Genomic DNA, 25715 nt, shown 5'->3' with positions numbered 1-25715 from the left:
AAATCAGGATTCTGCCGATTCTGCAATTCATTCCAATTAGACTGGTTTGGATTTCTCCCTGAATAATATGGCTGACATCTTTACCCCATTTTGGAATTTTAAGTGTCCATGACATAGCCCCTCCAGAAATGTAATAAAATCTCTAAGGTCACTGCTCCTGAGAATCAGAAGCCGGTCGCCATGGAGACAACCAGTCACAGGAAGTTACATCACAACATGTTAATTGAAACGTAGAAGGGGGGCCATTGTAAGTAACCTCTGAACCACTTCCTCCTGAAAACACATGGGCGGGTTTTTCATGCACCATGAGTATGCAGGAATAGCTCATGCAAACCCTTCTGCAGGCATATGAGGCCAATATGAAGAACTGCACACACTGTATTAGCACATCCTCTGTCTCTGTCTCTAAGTCTCTCTCTCTCAATTCAACTCAATTCAAAGTTCTTTATAGGCATGGGAAACATACGTTTACATTGCCAAAGCAAGTGAAATAGATCATAAACAAAAGACTAAAAAACAATTTAGACATTACACACAAAAAGCTCCAAGACAATATACATATTATGACTATATACAGTGTTGTAATGATGTGCAAATAGATAAATATGTGTTTGTGGCAACAAGTCACAAATGTTGCTGCTGTGATGGTACATTGTGGTTTTTCAGCCAATAGATATGGGAGTTTATCAAAATTGGATTTGTTCTTTTGGGGTTTGTGTAATCTGAGGGAAATATCTGTCTCTAATATGGTCTTACATTTGGCAGGAGGATAGGAAGTGCAGCTAGGTGTCCACCTCATTTTGTGGGCAGTGTACACATAGACTATCTTCTCTTGAGAGACACGTCTGCCTATGGCGGCTACTCTCAATAGCAAGGCTATGCTCACTCAATCTCTCTCTCTCTCTCACTCTTTAGCTCTCTCTCTCTCTCTCTCTCTCTCTCTAACTCTCTCACTATATCTCCCTTCTCTTTCTTTCTTTCTCTCTCTCTCTCTCTCTCTCCCTCCCTCATCTCTCTCCTCTCTCTGTCCCTCTCTCTCCTCTCTCTGTCCCTCTCTCTCATCTCTCTCTTCCTTCTCTCTCCCTTCTCTCTCTCTCTCTTCTTTCTCTCTCCCTTCTCTCTCTCCCTCCTCTCACCCTCTCTGTCTCTCTTTCCCTCCGTTCTCTTTCTCTTCTCCGAAGTGGTCTGCTCATAAAGTTCCAAAAATATTGTTACCTGTAAAATAGCATGACCATTAACCACACAACCAGCAACTAGAAAACACTCCAAAAACCACGAGTATCAGACTGATGGACACAGTGACAGACCCAAAACATGCCCACTCCTCATCGTCTATAACTCTGCAGCTGAGTGAAGGTTTTTTTTCAGAGAACGACTATAGAGAGTAACTTCCTTTTCAACTAACATACCGGAAGTCTTTTCTAGAACCGCAGCCCTCATCAAATGATGTCTCTCTCTCTTCTCTGTGTGTTTTGGTGAGTCTAGCTATCTACCAGTCAGAGATAGATGAGGAGGACGTACAGCCAGAGGAAACAGACAAACTCCTAACAGAGATGTCTGGTGGTCCCCTCTCCTGCTTCTCCAAACAGGGAATACTCCTACTCTCTATCCTCCACTATGGTACGTTTTGTATGGATTATCTACTTTCTCCTCCTCATGTTTATTACAGTATGTATAACATGTGTATGATAAAGTTATGAATGCAGTTAGGGAAAGCTAACTTCCTTGTTGGTTTTTGAATAGTGTGTGTTGAATGCGGAAGGCCTTGTCAGTGATTGGTTGTATACCTCAAAACGTTTACTTTATTACTGTGTGATAACACCTCTGCCTATATTCAGATAAACATGTATGGTGTTTTTTAATGAAACACATTCGGTCTGTGCTGGTGTGGTTGGGCCAATAGCTTTTCAAATCAAATCAAATAAAAATGTATTTGTCACACGCGTCGAACACCTTAACGTGAAATGTTTCTTTACAAATGCTTAATCAACAATGCAGAGTTTTAAACAAATAAGTAAGAAAATATTGGCTAAATAAACTAAAGGAAAAATCGTAACAAAATAAAATAACAATAACAAGGCTATATTCAAGGGTACCGAGTCAATGTGCAGGGGAAGTAAGTCAAGGTCATTTAGGTAATATGTACAATTGAAGTTGGAAGTTTACACACACTTATGTTGGAGTCATTAAAACTCGTTTTTCAACGACTCCACAAATTTATTGTTAACAAACTATAGTTTTGGCAAGTCAGTTAGGACATCTACTTTGTGCATGACACAAGTCATTTTTCCAAAAATTGTTTACAGACAGATTCAGTATCACAATTCCAGTGGGTCAGAAGTTTACATACACTAAGTTGACTGTGCCTTTAAACAGCTTGGAAAATTCCAGAAAAGGATGGCATGGCTTTAGAAGCTTCTGATAGGCTGAATGACATCATTTGAGTTAATTGGAGGTGTACCTGTGGATGTATTTCAAGGCCTACCTTCAAACTCAGTGCCTCTTTGGTTGACATCATGGGAAAATCAAAAGAAATCAGCCAAGACCTCAGAAGAAGAATTGTAGACCTCCACAAGTCTGGTTCATCGTTGGGAGCAATTTCCAAACGCCTCAAGGTACCACGTTCATCTGTACAAACAATAGAATGCAAGTATAAACAACATGGGACCACGCAGCCGTCATACCGCTCAGGAAGGAGACGCGTTCTGTCTCCTAGAGATTAACATACTTTGGTGCAAAAAGTCCAAATCAATCCCAGAACAACAGCAAAGGACCTTGTGAAGATGCTGGAGGAAACAGGTACAAAAGTATCTATATCCACAGTAAAACGAGTCCTATATCGACATAACCTGAAAGGCCACTCAGCAAGAAGCCACTGCTCCAAAACTGCCATAAAAAAGACAGACTATGGTTTGCAACTGCACATGGGGACAAAGATCGTACTTTTTGGAGAAATGTCCTCTGTTCTGATGAAACAAAAATATAACTGTTTGGCCATAATGACCATCGTTATGTTTGGAGGAAAAGGTGAGAGGCTTGCAAGCCGAAGAACACCATCCCAACCGTGAAGCACAGGAGTGGCAGCATCATGTTGTGCTTTGCAGGGGGAACTGGTGCACTTCACAAAATAGATGGCATCATGAGGGGGGGAAATTATGTGGATATATTAAAGCAACATCTCAAGACATCAGTCAGGAAGTTAAAGCTTGATCGCAAATGGATATTTCCAAAACACTGCAATACACTTTTGATTACATTTTCCATCAGTACTCATTGGCGATGCATTGAGTTGAACGCTCATTCGGGAATTTCAGGCTGAATATTTTTTTTAAACAGCTGTATTAAATAATTACAAATGAACACCATTTTCTAAGTATAATATATAGCAGAATATCACAAGTCTGGGCGTGAAACAGTGCAAAACAGTGAAATCCAGATATTAAATGCTTTCGGGGAAAAATAGTTTTAAAAACTAGCTATACTGAACCAACATATAAACACAACATGCAATAATTAAAACTATTTTATTGAGTAACAGTTCATTTAAGGTAATCAGTCAATTGAAATACATTTATTAGGCCCTAATCTATGGATTTCACATGGCAACAGATATGCATCTGTTGGTCATAGATCGCTTTTTAAAAAAGTAGGGGCGTCGATCAGGAAACCAGTCAGTATTTGGTGTGACCAACCTTTGCCTCATGCAGCACGACACATCTTCTTCACATAGAGTTAATCAGGCTGTTGATTGTGGCCTGTGGAATGTTGTCCCACTCCTCTTCAATGGCTGTGCAAAGTTACTGGATATTGGAGAGAACTGGAGCCCGCTGTCATACACGTTGATCTGGAGCATCCCAAACATGCTCATTGGGTGACATGTCTGGTGAGTATGCAGGCCATGGAAAAACTGGGACATTTTCAGCTTCCTGACTTGTGTACAGATCCTTGAGACATGGGACCGTTCATTATCATTCTGAAACATGATGTGATGGCGGCAGATAAATGGCATGACAATGGGCCTCAGGATCTCGTCAAGGTATCTCTGTGCTTTTAAATTGCAATCGATAAAATGCAATTTTGGTCATTGTCCGTAGCTTATGCCTGCCTGCCTATACCATAACCATTACCGCCACCATGGAGCACTCTGTTCACAATGTTGATGTCAGCAAACAGCTCGCCCACACCACCACTCGTCTGTGATTTTATTGGCGGTTGGATGAACTGCCAAATTCTTTAAGACGATGTTGGAGGTGGCTTATGGTAGAGAAATGTACATTACTTTCTCTGGCAACAGCTCTGGTGGAGATTCCTGCAGTCAGCATGTCAATTGCACACTCCCTCAAAACATGAGACATCTGTGACATTGTGTGACAAAACGGCACATTTTAGTGTGGCCTTTTATTATCCCCAGTACAAGGTGCACCTGTGTAATGAGCATGCTGTTTAATCAGCTTCTTGATATGCCACACCTGTCAGGTGGATGGATTATCTTGGCTCAGGAGAAATTCTCACTAACAGGGATGTAAACAAATGTGTGCACAATATTTGAGAGAAATAAGCTTTTTGTGCATATGGAAAATGTCTGGGATCTTTTATTTCAACTCATGAAGCATGGGACCAATACTTTACATGTTGCATTTATATTTTTTTCCATTGTAAACATATTTTGAAAACCTGAAACAACTTTCTATTTTCTTGCTCCCTTTCTACAAAACGTACAAATGCGACCGTTTTTACATATGTAGACACTGGTATTGTGCTGGAGATTATGAAAATTAGGATTTAAAAAAGTGGTGGATTTGCCATTTAATATAAAATTTAAAAACGAAATTATACTTTTTTATTTAAAAAATCTACCCCTGAGACACCAAAAAAAAAGCCTTTGGACATGATTCAGTTCCATTTCTATGTTATTATAAATGTGGGCCTGAAGTTGATTCTTTCTTGCCATGGAAATAGTGATTCAGATACAGATCACCTTCACACCTAAAAACTTCGAACACTTGTTCTCAGCACAGAAACTCTGTCAACAGGAAGTGGGTTTCAGTTTCTTGTCACAATCACTCTCACGCACATAGAGATGTATAGAGGACTCATAAGCCAGTTTTAGCATAGGCAGCGCCATTGAGGACTTTTACCATTTTGCAGTAGTCAACTGGATGGGACTTCCTATGGGTTAAGGAAAGATCACATAACTACAACAGATCATCAGGAGGGATCAGCCAATGAATTATACTCAAACCTACCATAACTGCAGGTGGCAGTCAATTTTAAAATGTGTCTTTATACCTGTTCAAACACTCCAGGTGGCACTAAACACGCTTTCAGTTTATTTACCAACTCATAGAAGTAGTAGAAGAAGAAGAAGATTGACGACTTCAAAATTGAGATGGCCTCAATGGCGTTGCCCGTGCACACACAGACGCCATAATGGAACGGATACAACGTTGCGATCTCTATACATCTCTATGCTCACACCTTAAAATGGAGCTACACTCCCTCATCCTAACCATTTCCTGCAAATGTAACGCGTTTTCCAACCGGAAGAAAGCCAGAACTGCTCTGATCAACTTTATCCATTCAAATCTTACCTTTCTATTAGAATTATTTCACAATACTGATGATGGATCAGCTCCTAGACAGATATTACCACCTACAGCAGCTAAAATTGAGGCGGCAAATGTGTATTATAATGCTTACCCAATGAAATTGCACCCCCCCCCCAAAAAAAATAAAAAAATAAATCCTGGGACACATACTCATTGAGAAAAGAAAAAATTACAAGAGGGGAATGCAGCAAAATCTGATGAGTAAAGTATTTTGCAAAACTATTTTGAACTTGCATAAATGCTGCACTTAATAACAATGACTAACACAATTCCAGTCAAAATAGATTGTAAGAAATACGGTAGCCTACCATTATTATTTTGAACCGAACTCCATTTGTTGCCACTATTATGTATCCCAGTGGTTTTTAAACTTTTTTGACCAATGGACCCCAAAAATATGTGGTACAAAACTTGCGACCCTGCGTACGCACGTGTACACACCCGAACATGCGCTCACAGTCGCTGCACAAATAAATGTAGTCTGTCATTACAGCCATAAATGGTGATGCATTTTTTCAAAAGGCAGTAGACTACAGAAATACTTCAGTTTACACCTGCATTTGGAGATGAAAGTCATTCGTGTTAGCAGCCAATATCAACTAGGGATATCGGCTATCATGTCACTTCTCTGGCGTCCAGAGAAAGAAAATCATACGGCCTGTTGCTGAGGTTGCAGGATCGGATGGAAAGCATATTCTGTCTGCACCTCTCCATCCTTTTGGAGGGCAGCCTGCCTGCAGAGTGGTCGTCGCCAGTCGGGTATCCCTGTTCTTCCTCACAAATAACATAATACATTTAACAGAATATGTTTCATCCTCATCCCATAATATTGAAGGCAGTGCGATGTTACAGCTGCCTATCTTTAGACATCTAGCCAGTAGCCAGTCAAATACGCCTATATGAAAAATGAAAATGATCAATCAATTCTGGCACAGATGAGACAGTAGTAGCTTGCTAAACAGTATTTTATACGAATGATAAACGTAGGTCTACTCTGTTTTTAACAGGCAAAACTGGTTTAAATTAAACCATTTTTTTCTGGTCACTAATCTGGATATGCGCGACCGACTTGGCGTGCCAATGCTGATCAGGTGTCATTGGTCAACAATCAAGACCTACAACCTTTTGGCTCTGAAGCATAGATAAGATCTGCGGGCAGTGGGTTCAGAAAAACAACAAATAGGCCGAATGTATACCATTAAAAAAAAAACATTTTCTGGGGAATTAAAAAGCACTTTGGAGACTGGAAGAACAAATGGGGATGTGCTCTGCATGAAATATAGTCAGACATATTATAGACAGTAGACCACAAGTAGCAACATATAACTACGTTGTTTGAACGTGAAATGTAGGTATTTCAATATGATTGAAATAGGCCTGTAGTAACGTTATACATTTTATATTTTAATGCAGTCATCTCGGTTTTCATTTGAAGCATGTTTTTATAGGTCTCTTGGTTGTATCAATTGCAAAGAAATTGGCAACTTTGTATTTGTAGTCAAGTTATTTGCGGTCACAGAGACGGATAAACCACGTGATTCTATGTTTAGCGGAGACCTTCAGTATATAAACTGTTTTTATAGGTCTCTTGGTTGTATCAATTGCAAAGAAATTGGCAACTTTGTATTTGTAGTCAAGTTATTTGCGGTCACAGAGACGGATAAACCACGTGATTCTATGTTTAGCGGAGACCTTCTGTATATAAACTGACACGAGAGGGCAAAACAGCATCTAACAACGCATTTAACTGTTCTACAGGTGGTCTGGGGCAGGCGTTAGTTTATGAGCGTTTTCAAGTGTAACGTTAATAGTGGTGATTTTGGGAAACAGCTCGGAGATTTAACTACGCTCCTACGAAGATTCTAACGATGAACTTAACCTTAAAATGGCTGTCTGGCTGTATGGCGAGCAGAGCTCTATATATAATGATGAGATGTTCATGTTGCTCTAACAATGAGAGTCTTCCCAAAGACCGGAAGGCAGTCGACAAGTTAAAAAAAAACTGTTGCTGAGCTAGTGTATAGCGGGCAGCTAATTCCTCTATGACATGTCTGTAGAATGTTAAGTCTCGTATTGCCTGAGGTTAATGAAGCTACAGTAACAAGGTGATAATGGGGGATAGCGTGGTAGGCAGAGCTTGTCCAATGAATTAATCATAACAATTTAGGGTCAGCTGATTGATAACTGTGAAACAAACATTCTGCATAATATAGAGAATCTTGAGAACTATTTATTGATCAGCGTTTTTATATGCTCGAAAAATTATCAGATACATCAAAGCGAACAAGAGAAGACCTTTCCAAGAGAAGACCTTTCCTCGAGCAATTGTCCAGACAGAGGCTTGAGTTTGCGAATTGACGGTTTATTAAACCAACTTTACACAGGCTACTGTTTGGGCCGTAGCACACGCCAAAAAGATGACAGATAACCCACAAGCCAATCGTGACCTTCTCTTGGGAAGCCCAGACGTAAGAGAGAGAGAACAAAGGCTGAACCTGGTCTTAACTTCCAATGCTCCACCCCCCTGCCCAACCCCTCTCCACGCCACTCCGCCAACCACCAGGATGCCCGGCATCAGAACATTCCAGGCATTCCCGTGATTGGCAGATAGCAGGTTGATTGACATGTCGGACCCCGCGAACACCGAGTAGTGGTCAGTACAACACAACCACCTCCTAGCCTAACACATAACACACAGCTGTCTGTGCGGGTCGCTACACAGCCCCCCCCCCCACCACAAAGTCCCTCGTCCCCGAGGGAACAAACAAAGTCTCTGAAGCAACCCGGAGGTCTCCTTTGCCTGCGTGGCCGTGATGGTCGCAGAGTGCCCCTCTGGGAACCAGGGGATGAAGGCAGGGATATGGGGGACAAGGAAGCGGGAACGGGTAATACAGTCCGTGGCTCTGGGGAACCACGCGGTGACACAGGGGGGGAGACAGGGGGAGTGGGCTGTCTGGAGCCTTGTCTGCGGCACCTGAGGGTGGGTGCCTGGAGAATGTCATTGCCAGAGAGGGGAATTGTGGGGGTTCCTGGGGTTTGGGGAAAAGAGGCCCCTCTGTATGGGTCTAACCTGTCCCGGTGCAGTGCCAACTTTCTCCCCCTGGGAGGAAGCTGCACCCGGTACACAACCTCCCCTACCCTCTCCAGGACACTGCAGGGTCCCACCCAGTGACTGTCCAACTTGGGGCATCTGCCTTTTTTCCTTAGGGGGCTGTAGACCCAGACCAGCTCCCCAGCCACAAAGTGCCTTCCCTGGGTGTGCACGTCATAGTTCCTTTTTGCCTCACACCTGCATTCACCAGCTGCTCTCTGGCGAAGGTGTGGGCTGTCTCCAGGCGGTCCTGGAGTCTCCGAGCATACTCCGGCCCCGGAGGAACATGAGGGCTATCCAGGGGCCGACCAAACGCCATCTCCGCAGGGGTGCGGATCTCTCTCCCCAGCATGAGGAGGGCAGGCGTGCAGGAGGTGGAGTCTTGGACAGCGGAGCGGCATGCCATGAGGACCATAGGCAGGTGCTTGTCCCAGTCACGCTGGTGTTTGGAAGAGACGATGGCCAGCTGCTGTCCAAGCGTTTTGTTGAAGCGCTCCACAAGGCCATCACTTTGAGGATGGAGAGGAGTAGTGCGGGTCTTGTGCATACCCAGCCTCTCACACATGGTGGCGAACACACGGGACTCAAAGTTTCTGCCTTGGTCGCTGTGGATGGACTCTGCAGCTCCAAACCTGCTGAACATCCCCGCTGTCAGGGCGTCGACGATGGTCTCTGCCTCCTGGTCAGGCAGAGCATAGGCCTCGGGCCATTTTGTGAAATAGTCCATGGCCGTGAGCACCCAGTGGTTTCCACTGTCTGTGGTGGGGAACGGCCCAACTACATCCACTCCCACCCTCTCCATGGGAGCCCCCACTGGGAACTGTTGGAGCTGAGCATGAGAGCGGCCTGGGGGGCTCTTTCTCGCTGTGCAGTTGTCACAGCGGCGACAAAAGTCCTCCACATCCCTCTTGTGCTGCCCCCAGTAGAAGCCCTGACGGAGACGGCGCAGTGTTTTTGTGACCCCAAAGTGTCCAGTCCCCACCCCCATGAGTACTCTGGAGCACAGCCTCCCGCAATGCTTTTGGGACCACCACCTGCCACCTCTCCTCTCCCGTAGCTGACTCCTTCCATGCCCGCTGTAGCACGCCATCAGCCAGCCGCAGTCTCTCAAACTTCGACCACAACCCTTTGGTCGCGAGTGAGAGCGCTGTCACCTCTTCCCATGGTGGCCTCACCTGCGCCTCTACCCACTGTAGCACTGGCTGTAGGTCTGTGTCCCGTCCCTGCTGCTGCCGCCATTCAGCCACGTCGACAGTCTGCAGCTCGCAGCAGACAGGCCCGCTCGCCCGACACACTGTGGCACAGACACCCTCCTCTGCCCGCAGCTCTCTCTCCCGTCCCTCTCTCCGTTCACAGTGGCGGCAGCCGTCTGCAGTACAGGGCCGACGGGACATGGCGTCGGCGTTGGAGTGGCGTGCCCCTGCCCTGTGCACCACCGTGAAGTCATACGGCTGAAGCTCCTCCAACCAGCGTGCCACCTGCCCCTCTGGCTCTCTGAAAGACATGAGCCACCGGAGAGCAGAGTGGTCAGTCCTTACAGTAAAGGGCAGACCACCCAGGTAGTACTTGAAGTGTTTGACGGAAGCCACAACAGCCAAGAGCTCCCGCCGGGTGACACAGTAGCGGCGCTCATGTTTGTCAAATGTTTTGCTGAAGTACGCCACCACTCTCTCCCCCTCTGGCCCCACCTGGGCCAGCACCCCACCCATGCCCACATTGCTCGCGTCTGTGTCCAGGATAAAGGGCAAGGTGAGGTCAGGGGGGGCGATGGTGACTTCCGTCCCTCCCTGGAAGCTCAGTGTGCCCCTATTTAGGTCTAACTGGCAGCCTGTGCTCCTAAGAAAGTCCAACCCCAGGATACAAGGGTCCTGCACAGCCGCCACCCACACAGGATGACGCACAGTCCTGCCCCCTACTGTCAGAGTCATTATTCCCTTCCCTTTCATGGGTGCCAGCTCACCTGTGACTGTGCGGAGCTGCACAGTTGTAGGCTCACACTGAGTCCAACCTGGCACAATACCTGGCCTCACCAGGGTTACTGTGGACCCAGTGTCCACCAGGGCGGAGCAGGGCACCCCCTCCACAGTGACAGGGACATGACAAAAGTCCCCAACACAGGTCCGGCCCACCACAACAACAGGCTCCATCCGCTTGCCCTCGTCTGCTTCTGGGGGAAGTGGAGCCTTGCTTCCCCGTCTGTGCCGGTGGGCTCCTCCTGAAGATGATGGTGGTTGGGATAGAAAGCCAGGGGTCCGCACTACCCGGTCTATGCGGACCCCGAGCCGTTTCCCTGAGCTCTGGGGGACATGGGGCAATCTCGGCGCAGATGGCCTGGCTGGCCACAACCCCAGCAGACCCTGGGACCAGGCCTTGTGTTTCGTGCCGCCTGTAGCGACACAGCCCGAATGAGTTTTGTCATTTCGGCCACCCAAGCAGGCTTTTCCGGCTCCGGGCTGCTCTGCCCCCCAGCTCACACAGAGGGTGTGTCTCCCTGCACCCCCACCAAAGCCCCAGCTGAAGCCCCAGCCCACACCAGCTCCCTCTCCAAAGCCATCTCCAAGGCTGTCTGCAATGACTCAGGATGAGCCAGCTGGGTCTGTATGCGCAGCTCCGTAGGAGAGAGCGCCTGTATGAACTGGTCCCGTGCAAGCTCGCTCTGCACGGAGGGGGGCATGTGAGCATATGCCCGCCGAGAGAGGCTCTCAATGTCATTAGCTAGCACCCGTAGAGACTCTCCAGGCTGCCTGCGTCTATTACTCAGTTCGGAGCGCAGTAGCCCGGGCTGTACACGCTGTCCATAGCGCCTCCTCAGTGCTCCCACTAAAGCACCATAATCATGCCTGTCCTCGGGGCTAATCAATATCAAACAGGCCAGAGCTTCATCCGTGAGGCATAAAGCCAACTGCAGTGCCCTTTCTTCATCCGACCACCCCCTAAAATGAGCTAACAGTTCAAACTGAGCATGAAAAGCTTCCCAATCCGCCTTACCGGAATACTTCGGGGTCTTAACAGATACGGACGCAGCCGGGAACTGGGCGCCGCCATGTTTGTTTACATCCTGAGCCCCAGATTCCTCGTCACGCCGTGTCGACGTCGCTACTTCGGTCCGCCCACCAGAATCCGCGCAAAATACAGTCGACGAAGCACTCATGCCCGCTTCAGCCGCCATCGCTCTAACGTCCTCCCTCAAGCGGCCTCTGCGCTCCGACGCCCTGGCGATCTCCTCAGACAGAACCCCCGACGTCCATTCACACGCACCTCCTTGGCCATAATCGTCCCCTACCTCCACCTTCACTTTCGGATTCCCTCGACGCATTTTCAATCCCCGTTCTCACCTACGGTAGCTAGCCACATAAGTCAGCTAGCTAGCTGGCTAACTTGTATCAACGTTTTTACTTCTGACACCAATGTAATGACCTGACTAGATCATAAATGAACAATTGTCCAGACAGAGGCTTGAGTTTGCGAATTGACGGTTTATTAAACCAACTTTACACAGGCTACTGTTTGGGCCGTAGCACACGCCAAAAAGATGACAGATAACCCACAAGCCAATCGTGACCTTCTCTTGGGAAGCCCAGACGTAAGAGAGAGAGAACAAAGGCTGAACCTGGTCTTAACTTCCAATGCTCCACCCCCCTGCCCAACCCCCCTCCACGCCACTCCGCCAACCACCAGGATGCCCGGCATCAGAACATTCCAGGCATTCCCGTGATTGGCAGATAGCAGGTTGATTGACATGTCGGACCCCGCGAACACCGGGTACTGGTCAGTACAACACAACCACCTCCTAGCCTAACACATAACACACAGCTGTCTGTGCGGGTCGCTACAATACTATAAGTTGATTTCAGTATACTGTAAATGAACAGTGTCATTTCAGTTGCATGTACTAGAGCTTAGCCTGTCTACCGGAAGTTGATGCTGTTGCTATACAACCTCTTGCTAGCTTGTAAGCATAATAAATTACCAGCTAAACATTTTACGATTTTCGGGGGGGTTCGTAAATTCAATATGCGGTGCCAGAGTGCGCTCTGGGACATTGTCAGATTGTAAATACAAAGCGGTTCGCTCTCGGAGTGTTCAGAGCGTACACTGGACACTCTAGCCGAGGTGTAGGATGGCAGTCAAGCACCCAAGCTAACTAGCTTATGTTGGCTAGCTACTTCCAGACACAAATGAGAGAACACCTCACTCTGACCATTTTACTCGCCATAGCAGCGCTGGTTAGGCTGTTTTCATGTTATCCAGAGCTTTGGTGACTGTAACTGCTGCTGGAAACAATTTATTATGCTTTTTTTGTCCATGTTTGCTGACAGCGGCCATATTCAACGGTGTAAGAGAGTTCTCTGAAATCGAAGTAGATTAACCAGAATTAACAGTGTCCATTGAACAGCCAGAATTAACAATGTCCATTGAAACGCACAATGATTATACCACTTAGCTAAGAAGGATGTGAATAATCAAGTCAATAAACGTTGGTTAGTTAATTAGATGGCAGATAGTATATACTACCTGGCGAGTTCGATGTATTAGTATCCAACTAACGTTAGGTAACTAGCTAACATACCGGTACATACTGCTGTAATGCTATACGGTTCGCAAGGATAGCGTAGCTAACAAATTGTCAGCCAACATAACGTGTAATGTAACTTGTTTGAAAAGTCATTACTTTATTACATTGCTCAACTAGCCACGCCCATTTTCTGAAGAATTGCATTATGGGCCCTAAAAGTTTGAAAATAGTACAACATCCGGGAACTTTTGGCATATTAACTATATCCATACTATGACCAATAAGCATACTATATACTCAATTCACGTCACAAATAGTACAGTTAGTGCAGTTAGTATGATTATTCAAACACAGCTAAGGTGTTCATGAAACGTTATCTCAAGATGACAGACGAACAGTTAGATACAATTGTTTTTCAAAGGGCTCACCATTTTGGCGACAGAGGGGAGGGAAGTCCCCGTCCTATCATAGCTATGCTAACTCACTACAAAATGAAAATTGCCTTGTTTACAACAGGGTAGGGAACTGAAGAACACCCCGTTATTTATTAATGAACAATTTTCCCATGAAATAGAGGAGAGACAATGTGACCTGTATCCCACTTTCAAAAGGATCCGAGCAGAGAAGCAGAATGTTCGTCTAGTGGTCAATAAATTGTGTCTAAACAACCAAATGGGCTCGAAGATTACAACGTGGCTGTGAGTGATGGCGACCTCCTGCTGAAGTAGTCCCCGATAGACATTTGCACGGCATTACACAGTACAATTATGGATTCGTTTGTTATATACAAAACATTTTTTAGCATGATGGACTCTTTAAAAATATATATGCAAGTATGGAACCGTGGACTATGTGGACTTAAAATAAGGTTGAACTCAGTGGCAATTTTAGCATGTAAATCTTGGTCGGGCAAACACACACAAAAAAAATTGTATGCATTCCAGCAAAGCCACTACACAACACATTAATTGCACTATAAAGTGACAAACGGTGCCCACAAACTGTTAGGGCCTACATTAACCTGTCCCAACTGCAAAACCTTCTTTTCAGCATCATGGTGTCACGTTGTGTGAAAGATCAGGACACAGGCGAAGGGATGCGTAATAGCGTTTTTTATTGACCCAAATTAAAGCGTGTCTTGTAAAGGCACAGGGAGAAAGACCAAACAAACATGTATACAAAACACAGGGTTGAAACCCAAACAAAAGAGCGAGCAGTACCTTGAATTAATAAACTGGGCGAGACCCGTAATACATACATGGGACGAGACCCGAAAACACAAGCGCACAATGATACACCACGGACGAGATCCGTAATCATATATGCACATCCAAACGGCACAAAAGCCAAAACAACACAGCACAGGTACTCACAGGCACAACGGACATTGGAACATTAATCGACAGCCCCAATGGTGAACCAAATGGCACATTTATACAAGTATAAATCAGTGAGTAAAAGGGGACCAGGTGTGCATATTGACACAGTTCAGTTCCTAGAGGCCGGTGACGTAGACCTCCGAACCTGGTGCACGGAAAGAGCAGCAGTACCGGAGGGATCCGTGACAGAATAATCAACCATTAAAGGAGACAGCGGGAATGGCCCTTCTTACGCCGCCACAACTGGTCTGTCCGACGCCGCCTGAACTGGTCCCTCCAACGCCGCCGCAACTTCCACAGCTGCAACAAGTCCTGATCGACCCACACTGGTACGTCGGGGAGGGGGGGTACTGTCACGGATCCCTCCGCTACTGTTGCTTTTTCTATGCACCAGGTTTGGAGGTCTAAGTCACCGGCCTCTAGGAACTGAACTGTGTCAATACGCAAACCTGGCCCCCATTTCATCACTGATTTATTGTTCCAATGTCCGTTGGTCGTGTGAGCACCTGTGCCTTGTTGTTTTGGTTTTCGTGGCGCTTGTATTGTGCAGATGTTTTCGGGTCTCGTCCCACGGGGAGTACATTGAATAACAATGTACTCCTCGCTCTTGTGTTTGGGTCTCAACCCTGTGTTTTATATACGTGTTTGTTTGGTCTTCGTCCCTGTGCCTTTACATGGCACACTGTAATTTGGGTGTATTAAAAAACCCTATTACGCATTACTGAGCCTGTCCCCCGATCCTTTATACCAACGTGACACATGGAGTGAATCCTTACCACTGCTACACCTGGCTATCAATAAAGCCTGATCTGGCAGCAAAACAGTTCATTCTGACTTGCTTAAACAACTCTTGAACTCCTTCAAGACTGTTGGAAAAGCATTCCTCATGAAGCTGGTTGAGAGAATGCCAAGAGTGTGCAAAGCTGTCCTCAAGGCAATGGGTGGCTACTTTGAAGAATCTCAAATATAAAATATTTTTTGATTTGTGTAACACTTTTTTGGTTACTACATGATTCCATATGTAAGATAGTTGAAAAGGTTTCAAGTGGTCATCAATGGACAAATAAATGGTGCACCGAAAGGAAATTCATTATTGAGGACAGAAGAACGGTTAGGAGAAATAATACATTGGAACACAGTTTCATGTCTTAGCCTGGTTTGTTTTTGGTATTTTATCCCTCGCTGAAAGAACAGGTGCAAACTATTCCTCTCTGTTTAGGGATCTGGGCTGAAGTCCCTCCGAATGACCTGTATGGATTGAGGGGGGGTTCGGTGTGCCTGGCTGTAGCAGAACCACCGCAGGAGCTTGGAAGACAAAGTTGGAAGGTCAATAGTACCATAATAGTTTCTGGCAGAAATGTCTCTCCTAAATACCAGGAGAAAGTGGAGTATAATCCACTGAACCACTCTCTGTGCATTAAGAATCTGAATGAAAAAGACAGAGGAACTTACATTGCAACCTATGAGAAGAATTGGGAAGAGTTGACTACTACATACAGACTAACAGTACAGGGTGAGTTTGCTGCACTAAAGTCCACGATAGGCAGTTATCAGCTTTTTCTCACAGTTTGATTTAATTGTCTATGACTGTAGTGTTATTGACAACATTTTACATTTAATCATTTGTTAGACGTTGGAGAATGATTTTACAACTCTCTTTTTCTCTCTCCTGGTTGATCAGAGCCTATATCCAAGGTGGTGATCCAGAAGGAGATCACGCTATTGGCCAACCAGTCCTGTTCAGTGTGGCTGCTGTGCAACGTGTCAGTCGGCTCCAACCTCTCCTACACCTGGGAGAGAGGGAATGAGACGTACAGGGACGACGAGCAGATACACTTCTCTCTGTCACCAGCAGACGGAGACATCAGTGTAACCTGCAACGCCTCCAACACAGTCAGTGAGAAATCTGCCTCGGTAACAGTAAAGTGTAGTAATGACACAACCATCCCAGGTAACTAGATATCATAATAATCCACTCCATACACTTTTCAGTGTGCTGATAAGCTTATCTTATCAAATATAATGTAATATTCTCTTTATTCTTTTAGACATGTTTTAGAGCTTAATATACAGTCACCTCCAAAAGTATTGGCTCCCTTGATAAAGATGATAAATACTGAGCATATAGTGTATGCTCAAAAAAAAACACAAAGGCTCAGAGAAAGAGATTTTGTTTAACAATGAATCATTTATTTTCTCTAAAAGATACTGTAGGTGCCAACATTATTGGCACCACTTTTTTCAATACTCCTGCACCCTCCTTTGCGATGATGTAATGTTGCCTACCCTTACCACCTGGGGTCGGCCTGTCAGGAAGTCCATGATACAGTTGCAGAGGGAGGTTTAAGTTCCAGGGTCAAAAGTTCTGTGATGATCTTGGAGGGGACTATGGTGTGAACAACATTCTCACATAGGTATTTGTTTTATCTACAGTACCAGCCAAAAGTTTGGACACACCTACACATTCAAGGTTTTTTCTTTATTTTTACTATTTTCCTCATTGTAGAATAACAGTGAAGACATCAAAACTATGAAATAACACATATGGAATCATGTAGTAACCAAAAAAGTGTTAAAGAAATCAAAATATATTTTATATTTGAGATTCTTCAAAGCTGCCACCCTTTGCCTGGATGGCAGCTTTGCACAATTTGCATTCTCTCAACCAGCTTCACGAGGAATGTTTTTCAACAGTCTTGAAGGAGTTCCCACATATGCTGAGCACTTGTTGGCTGCTTTTTCTTCACTCTGCGGTCCAACTCATTCCACACCATCTCAATTGGATTGAGGTCAGGTGATTGTGGAGGCCATGTCATCTGATGCAGCACTCCATCACTCTCCTTCTTGGTCAAATAGTCCTTACACAGCCTGGAGGCGTGTTGGGTCAATGTCCTGTTGAAAAAGAAATGATAGTCACACTAAGCGCAAACCAGATCTGATGGCGTATCGCTGCAGAATGCTGTGGTAGCCATGCTGGTTAAGTGTGCCTTGAATTCTAAATAAATCACTGACAGTGTTCACAGCAAAGCACCGCCACACCATCACACCTCCACATCCATGTTTCACAGTGGGAACCACACATGCGGAGATCATCCGTTCACCTACTCTGTGTCTCATGAAGACATGGCGGTTGGAACCAAAAATCTCAAATTTGGACTCATCAGACAAAAGGTCAGATTTCTCATGTTTGTTGGCCCAAGCAAATCAAAGGGCCTCCTGAGTGGCGCAGTGGTCTAAGGCACTGCATCGCAGTGCTAACTGTGCCACTAGAAAACCTGGTTAGAGTCCAGACTCTGTCGCAGCCAGCTGCGACCGGGAGACCCTTGGGACGTCCGGGTTAGTGGAGGGTTTGGCTGGCAGAGATATTACTGTCCCATCGTGCACTAGCGACTCCTGTGGTGGGCTGAGTGCAATCCATGCTGACATGGTCGCCAGGTGTACATAACATTTCCTCCAACACATTGGTGCGGCTGGCTTCCGGGTTAAGGGGACGTTGTGTCAAGAAGCAGTGCGGCTATGCTGAGTTGTGTTTCGGAGGACACATGGCTCTCGACCTTCACCTCTCCTGAGCCCTTACGGGAGTTGTAACGATGGGACAGGACTGTAACTACAAATTGGGGGGGGGGGTAAAAATAACTCTCTTCTTATTGGTGTTGTTTATTAGTTGTTTCTTTGCAACAATTCGACCATGAAGGCCGGATTCACGCAGTCTCCTCTGAACAGTTGATGTTGAGATGTGTCTGAACTCAGTGAAGCATTTATTTGGGCTGCAATCTGAGCTGCAGTTAACTCTAATGAACTTGTCCTCTGCAGCAGAGGTAACGCTGGGTCTTCCTTTCCTGTGGCAGTCCTCATGAGAGCCAGTTCTTATGACTGCACTTGAAGAAACTTTCAAAGTTCTTGACATTTTCCGGATTGACTGATCTTCATGTCTTAAAGTAATGATGGACTGTTGTTTCTCTTTGTTTATTTGAGCTGTTCTTGCCATAATATGGACTTGGTCTTTTACCAAATAGGGCCATCTTTTGTATACCATCCCTACCTTGTCACAACACAACTGATGGGCTCAAACGCATTAAGAATGAAAGAAGTTCCACAAATTAACTTTTAACAAGGCACTCCTGTTAATTGAAATGCATTCCAGGTGACTACCTCATGAAGCTGGTTGAGAGAATGCCAAGAGTGTGCAAAGCTGTCATCAAGGCAAAGGGGGGCTACTTTGAAGAATCTCAAATATAAAATATATTTAGATTTTTTTCAAAACATGTTGGTTACCACATGATTCCATGTGTTATTTCATGGTTTTAATGTCTTCACTATTATTCTACAATGTAGAAAATAGTACAAATAAAGAAAAACCCTTGAATGAGAAGGTGTCCAAACCTTTGACTAGTACTGGTGCACAGAAAGGAAATTAATTATTGAGGACAGAAGAAATAAGTAAAATAACGGTTAGGAGAAATAATACATTGGAACACAGTTTCATGTCTTAGCCTGGTTTGTTTTTGGTGTTTTATCCCTCACTGAAAGAACAGGTGTGAACTTTTTTCTGGTACTTTAGGTGTTATTTTTTATTTTACCTTTATTTAACGAGGCAAATCCGTTAAGAACAAATTCTTATTTACAATGACGGTCTAGGAACAGTGGGTTAACTGCCTTGTTCAGGGGCAAAATTACAGATTTTTACATTTTCAGCTCGGGGATTCGATCTAGCAACCTTTCTGTTACTGGCCCAATGCACTAATCACTAGGTGACCTGCCGTGGGTGAGAGAAGTACGGAGTGCAATTGAGAATGCATCATCTATGGATCTGTTGGGGCGGTATGCAAATTGGAGTGGGTCTAGGGTGTCTGGGATGATGGAGTTGATGTGTACCATAACCAGCCTCTCAAAGTACTTCATGATTACAACCTGGTTGCCTCTGCCAGGACATGTACCACAAAATCAACATTTTGAAATGGCCTTGTCAGTCTCTGAACCCCATTGAAAACCTGTGGTTTGAATTGGAGAGGACGGTCCATAGGCGCAGCAGTCTAAGGCACTGCAGTGCTTGAGTCGTCACTACAGATAGGTCGCAGCCGACCGGGAGGCCCATGAGGCGACGCACAATTGGCCCAGCGTTGTCCGGGTTAGGAGATGTCCTTGTCCCATCGCGCTCTAGCAACTCCTGTGGTGGGCCGGGTGCATAAACGCTGACACGGTCGCCAGTTGTACAGTGTTTCCTCTGACACATTGGTGCGGCTGGCTTCCGGGTTAAGCGGGCAAGTGTGTCAAGAAGCAGTGCGACTTGGCAGGGTTGTCTTTTGGAGGACGCGTGGCTCTCGACCTTCGCTCCTCCCGAGTCCGCACGGGAGTTGCAGTGATGGGACTCGACTGTAACTACCAATTGGATATCATGAAATTGGGGAGAATTTTGTTTTTGTTTTATTAAAACAGGCTCAGTGTCGTTATCTTCGCAAGGGAAGGGTGCTGGAGTATTTTAAACAGGGATGTCGATCATTTTGACACCTATCTTTTTGAGAAGAAAATGTTTACTGAGCAAATGTGTTAGTGTAAAATAATATAATTTCCCACATAGTTTTGATCATACAATATGGCTCAGTATTTGAATGATTCATTTCATAGTCTTTTTTGCTCATCTTTATCAAGAGTTCAAATCATTTTGGTGGTGACTGTAGTTATACTCTATGGTCTAATAGCATAACATTGATATGGGTGTTATTATTGACAGGGCTGGTGTGGTATATCGTCTGCATTGTAGTGGTGTTGACCCTCATTGTAGGGGTGCCAGTGTATTGCTGCAGGGGTCGCTGTAACATGGGTATGTACAGCACAGGGCCCTCAACTTTATGAACTAACATTTCAGATGGCTCTGCAAGTATTCTGAGGATGATTATGATGTTGCATAAAGCATAATTAGAGACTTTTGGTCTTGGAATATTAAGGAAATTGGAAAAAGAGAGAGGAGCCTCATAAGTGTCTCATTTATCCTGTTTATGTTTGTGGATATCCTGTTTAGTATCGATCTGATTGGTTGATATTTTGTCCTTGTCAAGCACAGTATATCAAAATGACAAGACAATATATGCGGATGTTATGGGCAGTACAATAAATAAAGATGTAAGTATGCATTGCCGTTATGTATCTGAATTTGTGTAAGCCCATGTATGTGTAGCCAAATGTAATTTCTGTTGCTGTGTATTTTCTGCACATGTGCAGTATTTTGATGTTTTGTGCAATGTTCATTCATTGTGTTTATGGGTTGAAGTACCTATTTCTGTTTTTATTCCAGACAAGAGGGACAGTGGATGATCTGGCTGAACCAAGACTGAACAAGGTGAGAGCGAGACATGAATGGTCATATCTGACATCGTTGAGCAAAAATCTAACAAAACAGTCTATGAGGGAATGGCAGGCCATGAAGTCTACTTTGGAAATGGTCTACCTTTCATAATGCTGAAACAGTTTCTTCTTGGTTGTCTGTCACATTTAGCCGCAGACTCTGTACGACGAGATCAAAGTTGGACACCCATAAGCGCCCTTTTCTGCCTACCAGGAAGTACTTGTGAGCTGAGCAGGATGTGTTCATAGGATGGGCCTTATATCTCTGCATCATCTGCATCCAAGTCTGTAGATGGATGTTACTGTTAACTTTTATCACGACTTGCACATTTCTGACATTTGCTGCTTATTTTTTTCATGATTGCAATCTTCTCCCTTCATTGTTCCTCATATACAGTGGGGCAAAAAAGTATTTAGTCAGCCACCAATTGTGCAAGTTCTCCCACTTAAAAAGATGAGGCCTGTAATTTTCATCATAGGTACACTTCAACTATGACAGACAAAATGAGAAGAAAAATCCAGAAAATCACATTGTAGGATTTTTTTATGAATTTATTTGCATTAAACAAAACTATAAACACACATACATTACAACAAAAACATTGTACATTAAAAACACAAACGTCTTGACTAACAGCTGGCCTAAAAACAATTACACTCTTCTATGATATATACATCGATCAAGTGGTTAAACTCCACCAACGAAACTAGATCATCACATTTTAAAATGTTCATGACAGAATTCCAGGACCACAGAGCTAAGTAACTAAAACTATTTCTACCGTGTCCTGTTCTAATTTTTGGTACTATTAGAAGCAAATCAGAATCGGACTGTAATTTATATTTATTTACTGACCTGACTAAAAAAAGAACAGAGATAAAATTGAATAATTATAGAGACACATTTTATTCATACTAAATGTATACATAACATTGCATTTCTGATTTACTGAACAATAATTGTTGTCTGAGAAAAATAAATGCTGTTTAAAACTTGAAATAATATCATTTAAAGTACATTTTGTGTCATACTTACTTCTCAGTAGTCACTGGGCCTGTTGTTGAGGAAGCTGGAGAGGGAGGGGTCAGGTTGTTGGTGGACAGGTCAATGTCAGAGTAATGACACAACCTCTTGTGAGGACAGAACACTAAAGCCCTGTATCCTGTCACCTGAATCAATGAATTCATTCATTAATGTCAACAATCACAGTAGGAAGGTCGAATCACTGAGGTTATAGTCACCCAAGCTCATCAAACTCAAAGTTACCTCAATGGTGCCCCCACCCTGGGTCGTCCATCCATTCAGAGGCAGACACCTGTATCCAATACCTGTTTAGCCCAGTACACCTGTTTCCAGAGGCGTAATGCCCATAAGGAGCAGATTTGTCCTGTAAGAAAATGTAATAATAATAATAATAATTCCATGTTTTTGTTGTTTCTCTGTAATACTACTAGCCACCTAGCAATTTTATGAAGTTGACTTCAGCTAGCCCAGGTATGTTTCCAATCTGATAACTAGTTAAGAAGCTAGCTGCTTTTAGCAACGCTAGTAGCCTATTTACACAATAGCATTGCTATTAGCTTGCAAAAAAACAGAATAGTCCGCCGAAAGCCAGAAGTGAAACACAATTACATTTCAACTTTCTATATAGCCATGTTATTAGCTCATACCCCTGCACATCGACTCAGTACTGGTACTTCCTGTATATAGCCATGTTATTACCTCGTACCCCTGCACATAGACTCAGTACTGGTACTCCCTGTATATAGTCATGTTATTACCTCGTACCCCTGCACATCGACTCAGTACTGGTACTCCCTGTATATAGTCATGTTATTACCTCATACCCCTGTTCATCGACTCAGTACTGGTACTCCCTGTATATAGCCATGTTATTACCTCGTACCCCTGCACATAGACTCAGTACTGGTACTCCCTGTATATAGTCATGTTATTACCTCTTACCCCTGCACATCGACTCAGTACTGGTACTCCCTGTATATAGCCATGTTATTACCTCGTACCCCTGCACCGACTCAGTACTGGTACTCCCTGTATATAGCCATGTTATTACCTCGTACCCCTGCACATAGACTCAGTACTGGTACTCCCTGTATATAGTCATGTTATTACCTCGTACCCCTGCACATCGACTCAGTACTGGTACTCCCTGTATATAGTCATGTTATTACCTCGTACCCCTGCACCGACTCAGTACTGGTACTCCCTGTATATAGTCATGTTATTACCTCGTACCCCTGCACATCAACTCAGTACTGGTACTCCCTGTATATAGTCATGTTATTACCTCGTACCCCTGGACATCGACTCAGTACTGGTACTCCCTGTATATAGCCATGTTATTACCTCATACCCCTGTTCATCGACTCAGTACTGGTACTCCCTGTATATAGCCATGTTATTACCTCATACCCCTGCACATAGACTCAGTACGGGTACTTCCTGTATATAGCCATGTTATTACCTCGTACCCCTGCATATAGACTCAGTACTGGTACTTCCTGTATATAGCCATGTTATTACCTCGTACCGATGCACATAGACTCAGTACTGGTACTTCCTATATATAGCCATGTTATTTTTACTTGTTATTGTTATTCATTATGAATTTATTCTTCATGTTACTATTTCTATTTTTCAATTTCTATTTTTTATCTTTAACTCTGCATTGTTGGAAAAGGACCCATAAGTAGGTATTTCACTGTTAGTCTACACCTGTATTTACCAAGCATGTGACAAATAACATTTGATTCTATTTTTTATTTGATTTGTAGACCAACTTCTTCTCCTCTTACCTCATGTTAAAATAAAAGTCCTGCCAATGCGCCATACCTGCAAAAAAAACAAGAGAAACTGTATGGGTCTTCAAAATTCTGTTTAATTATATGTTCCATTAGATGTTTTTTTGTCATAAGTTCCCATAAGGAGCAAGCCTAAAGACAATCAACAGAGTAAATTGAAATGTAATTGTAACTTCTCGCATCCAGGGGAACTATTATGTTTTTTTTGCAATCTAATTCCAAGAAATGCTATATAAATGTGTAATTCCTAGCGTTGCTAAAAGCAGCTACCAACAAGCCATTTCAGCCCATCAATCATATTAGAGGAGCTTGCTTGTCTAATGATCTTATCTGGCATGCTGGCTGCTGTAGACTTCAGAAAAGCAAGCAATAGCTAGATATACTGAAAACTCACATTCCACCAGTCAGGAGGATACAGGCAGCTCAAGAGGTATGCTTAGATATGCAGAATAGACATAATGTATTTTTAAATACAAAATTCTCCAACTTATCCCCCCTCTGGACCACCCCCTACTTTGTGGCCCCCTCAGATTTTTGGGGTGCGTGAAACCCCTGCCTGGGCCTTCAACAAGAACCCACTACAGAGTCACTGACAGAGGGGGAGACATTCTGATAGAGAGAGAGACATTCTGACAGAGAGGATGACATTCTGACAGAGAGGGAGACATTCTGACAGAGAGGATGACATTCTGACAGAGAGGATGACATTCTGACAGAGAGGGAGACATTCTGACAGAGAGGGTGACATTCTGACAGAGAGGATGACATTCTGACAGAGAGGATGACATTCTGACAGAGAGGGAGACATTCTGACAGAGAGGGAGACATTCTGACAGAGAGGATGACATTCTGACAGAGAGGATGACATTCTGACAGAGAGGGAGACATTCTGACAGAGAGGATGACATTCTGACAGAGAGGATGACATTCTGACAGAGAGGGAGACATTCTGACAGAGAGGGTGACATTCTGACAGAGAGGATGACATTCTGACAGAGAGGATGACATTCTGACAGAGAGGGAGACATTCTGACAGAGAGGGAGACATTCTGACAGAGAGGGAGACATTCTGACAGAGAGGATGACATTCTGACAGAGAGGGAGACATTCTGACAGAGAGGGAGACATTCTGACAGAGAGGGAGACATTCTGACAGAGAGGATGACATTCTGACAGAGAGGGAGACATTCTGACAGAGAGGATGACATTCTGACAGAGAGGATGACATTCTGACAGAGAGGGAGACATTCTGACAGAGATGACATTCTGACAGAGAGGATGACATTCTGACAGAGAGGGAGAAATTCTGACAGAGAGGATGACATTCTGACAGAGAGGATGACATTCTGACAGAGAGGATGACATTCTGACAGACAGGGAGACTTTCTGACAGAGAGGGAGACATTCTGACAGAGAGGATGACATTCTGACAGAGAGGATGACATTCTGACAGAGAGGGAGACATTCTGACAGAGAGGATGACATTCTGACAGAGAGGGAGACATTCTGACAGAGAGGATGACATTCTGACAGAGAGGGAGACATTCTGACAGAGAGGATGACATTCTGACAGAGAGGATGACATTCTGACAGAGAGGATGCCATTCTGACAGAGAGGTGGAGAGAAAATAAAATAATGGGTATGTGTCACTTTCAGAAACTTTTTCACAAGAATATGTACTTGCACACAAAAACACACACTGACCTCCCTGCTCAGGTTAGAAAAGAAGCATCATCTGTCTAAACGGTACATCTCTACACTCCAGTCCTCTTTTACAGTCTCTCTCTCATTGTCCTCTTTCCAACACTCAGTCTACAGGAAAACACAGTGAGAAGAGTGGGGGGTGGGAAGAGAAAGAAGAGAGGTGGAGAGGATATGGAGAGACAATGAGAAGGAAAGAGAATATGAAAGATTGTCAGAACAGAAGTGAGGACAGGATAGAGATAAAACAAAG

General features: G+C 44.3%; 1 protein-coding gene across 5 annotated transcripts; it reads left to right on the top strand.

Annotated features, from left to right (window-relative positions):
- The first annotated feature begins 1434 nt into the window (after positions 1–1434).
- LOC135510496 (SLAM family member 8-like) lies at positions 1435–23789 on the top strand. 5 transcript variants are annotated; one of them, XM_064931485.1, is made up of 7 exons: positions 1455–1620; positions 15815–16108; positions 16277–16546; positions 20327–20416; positions 20657–20715; positions 20888–20932; positions 21089–23789. In XM_064931485.1, exons 1-7 carry the CDS (start codon positions 1554–1556, stop codon positions 21128–21130), a joined length of 867 nt encoding a protein of 288 aa, XP_064787557.1. In that variant the 5' UTR covers positions 1455–1553; the 3' UTR covers positions 21131–23789. The 5 variants fall into 5 exon arrangements, with proteins under 5 accessions (XP_064787556.1, XP_064787553.1, XP_064787555.1 ...); XM_064931484.1 differs by lacking the exon at positions 15815–16108 and having other exon boundaries at positions 1435–1620; XM_064931481.1 differs by lacking the exon at positions 21089–23789 and having other exon boundaries at positions 1439–1620; positions 20652–20715; positions 20888–20906.
- Positions 23790–25715: the final 1926 nt, after the last annotated feature.

The sequence above is a fragment of the Oncorhynchus masou genome, chromosome 23 (genome assembly GCF_036934945.1).
Source record: "Oncorhynchus masou masou isolate Uvic2021 chromosome 23, UVic_Omas_1.1, whole genome shotgun sequence".
Classification (NCBI taxonomy): domain Eukaryota; kingdom Metazoa; phylum Chordata; class Actinopteri; order Salmoniformes; family Salmonidae; genus Oncorhynchus; species Oncorhynchus masou.
This window is presented reverse-complemented; position numbering and strand designations above follow the sequence as displayed.

Excerpts from the sequence above, each read along its gene's own strand:
- LOC135510496 (XM_064931485.1), top strand. The coding sequence starts at position 1,554 with ATGTCTGGTGGTCCCCTCTCCTGCTTCTCCAAACAGGGAATACTCCTA. Across the intron at positions 16,109-16,276 it reads ATACAGACTAACAGTACAGG|AGCCTATATCCAAGGTGGTG; the intron begins GTGAGTTTGCTG and ends CTGGTTGATCAG. Across the intron at positions 20,716-20,887 it reads GCAGTACAATAAATAAAGAT|ACAAGAGGGACAGTGGATGA; the intron begins GTAAGTATGCAT and ends TTTTTATTCCAG.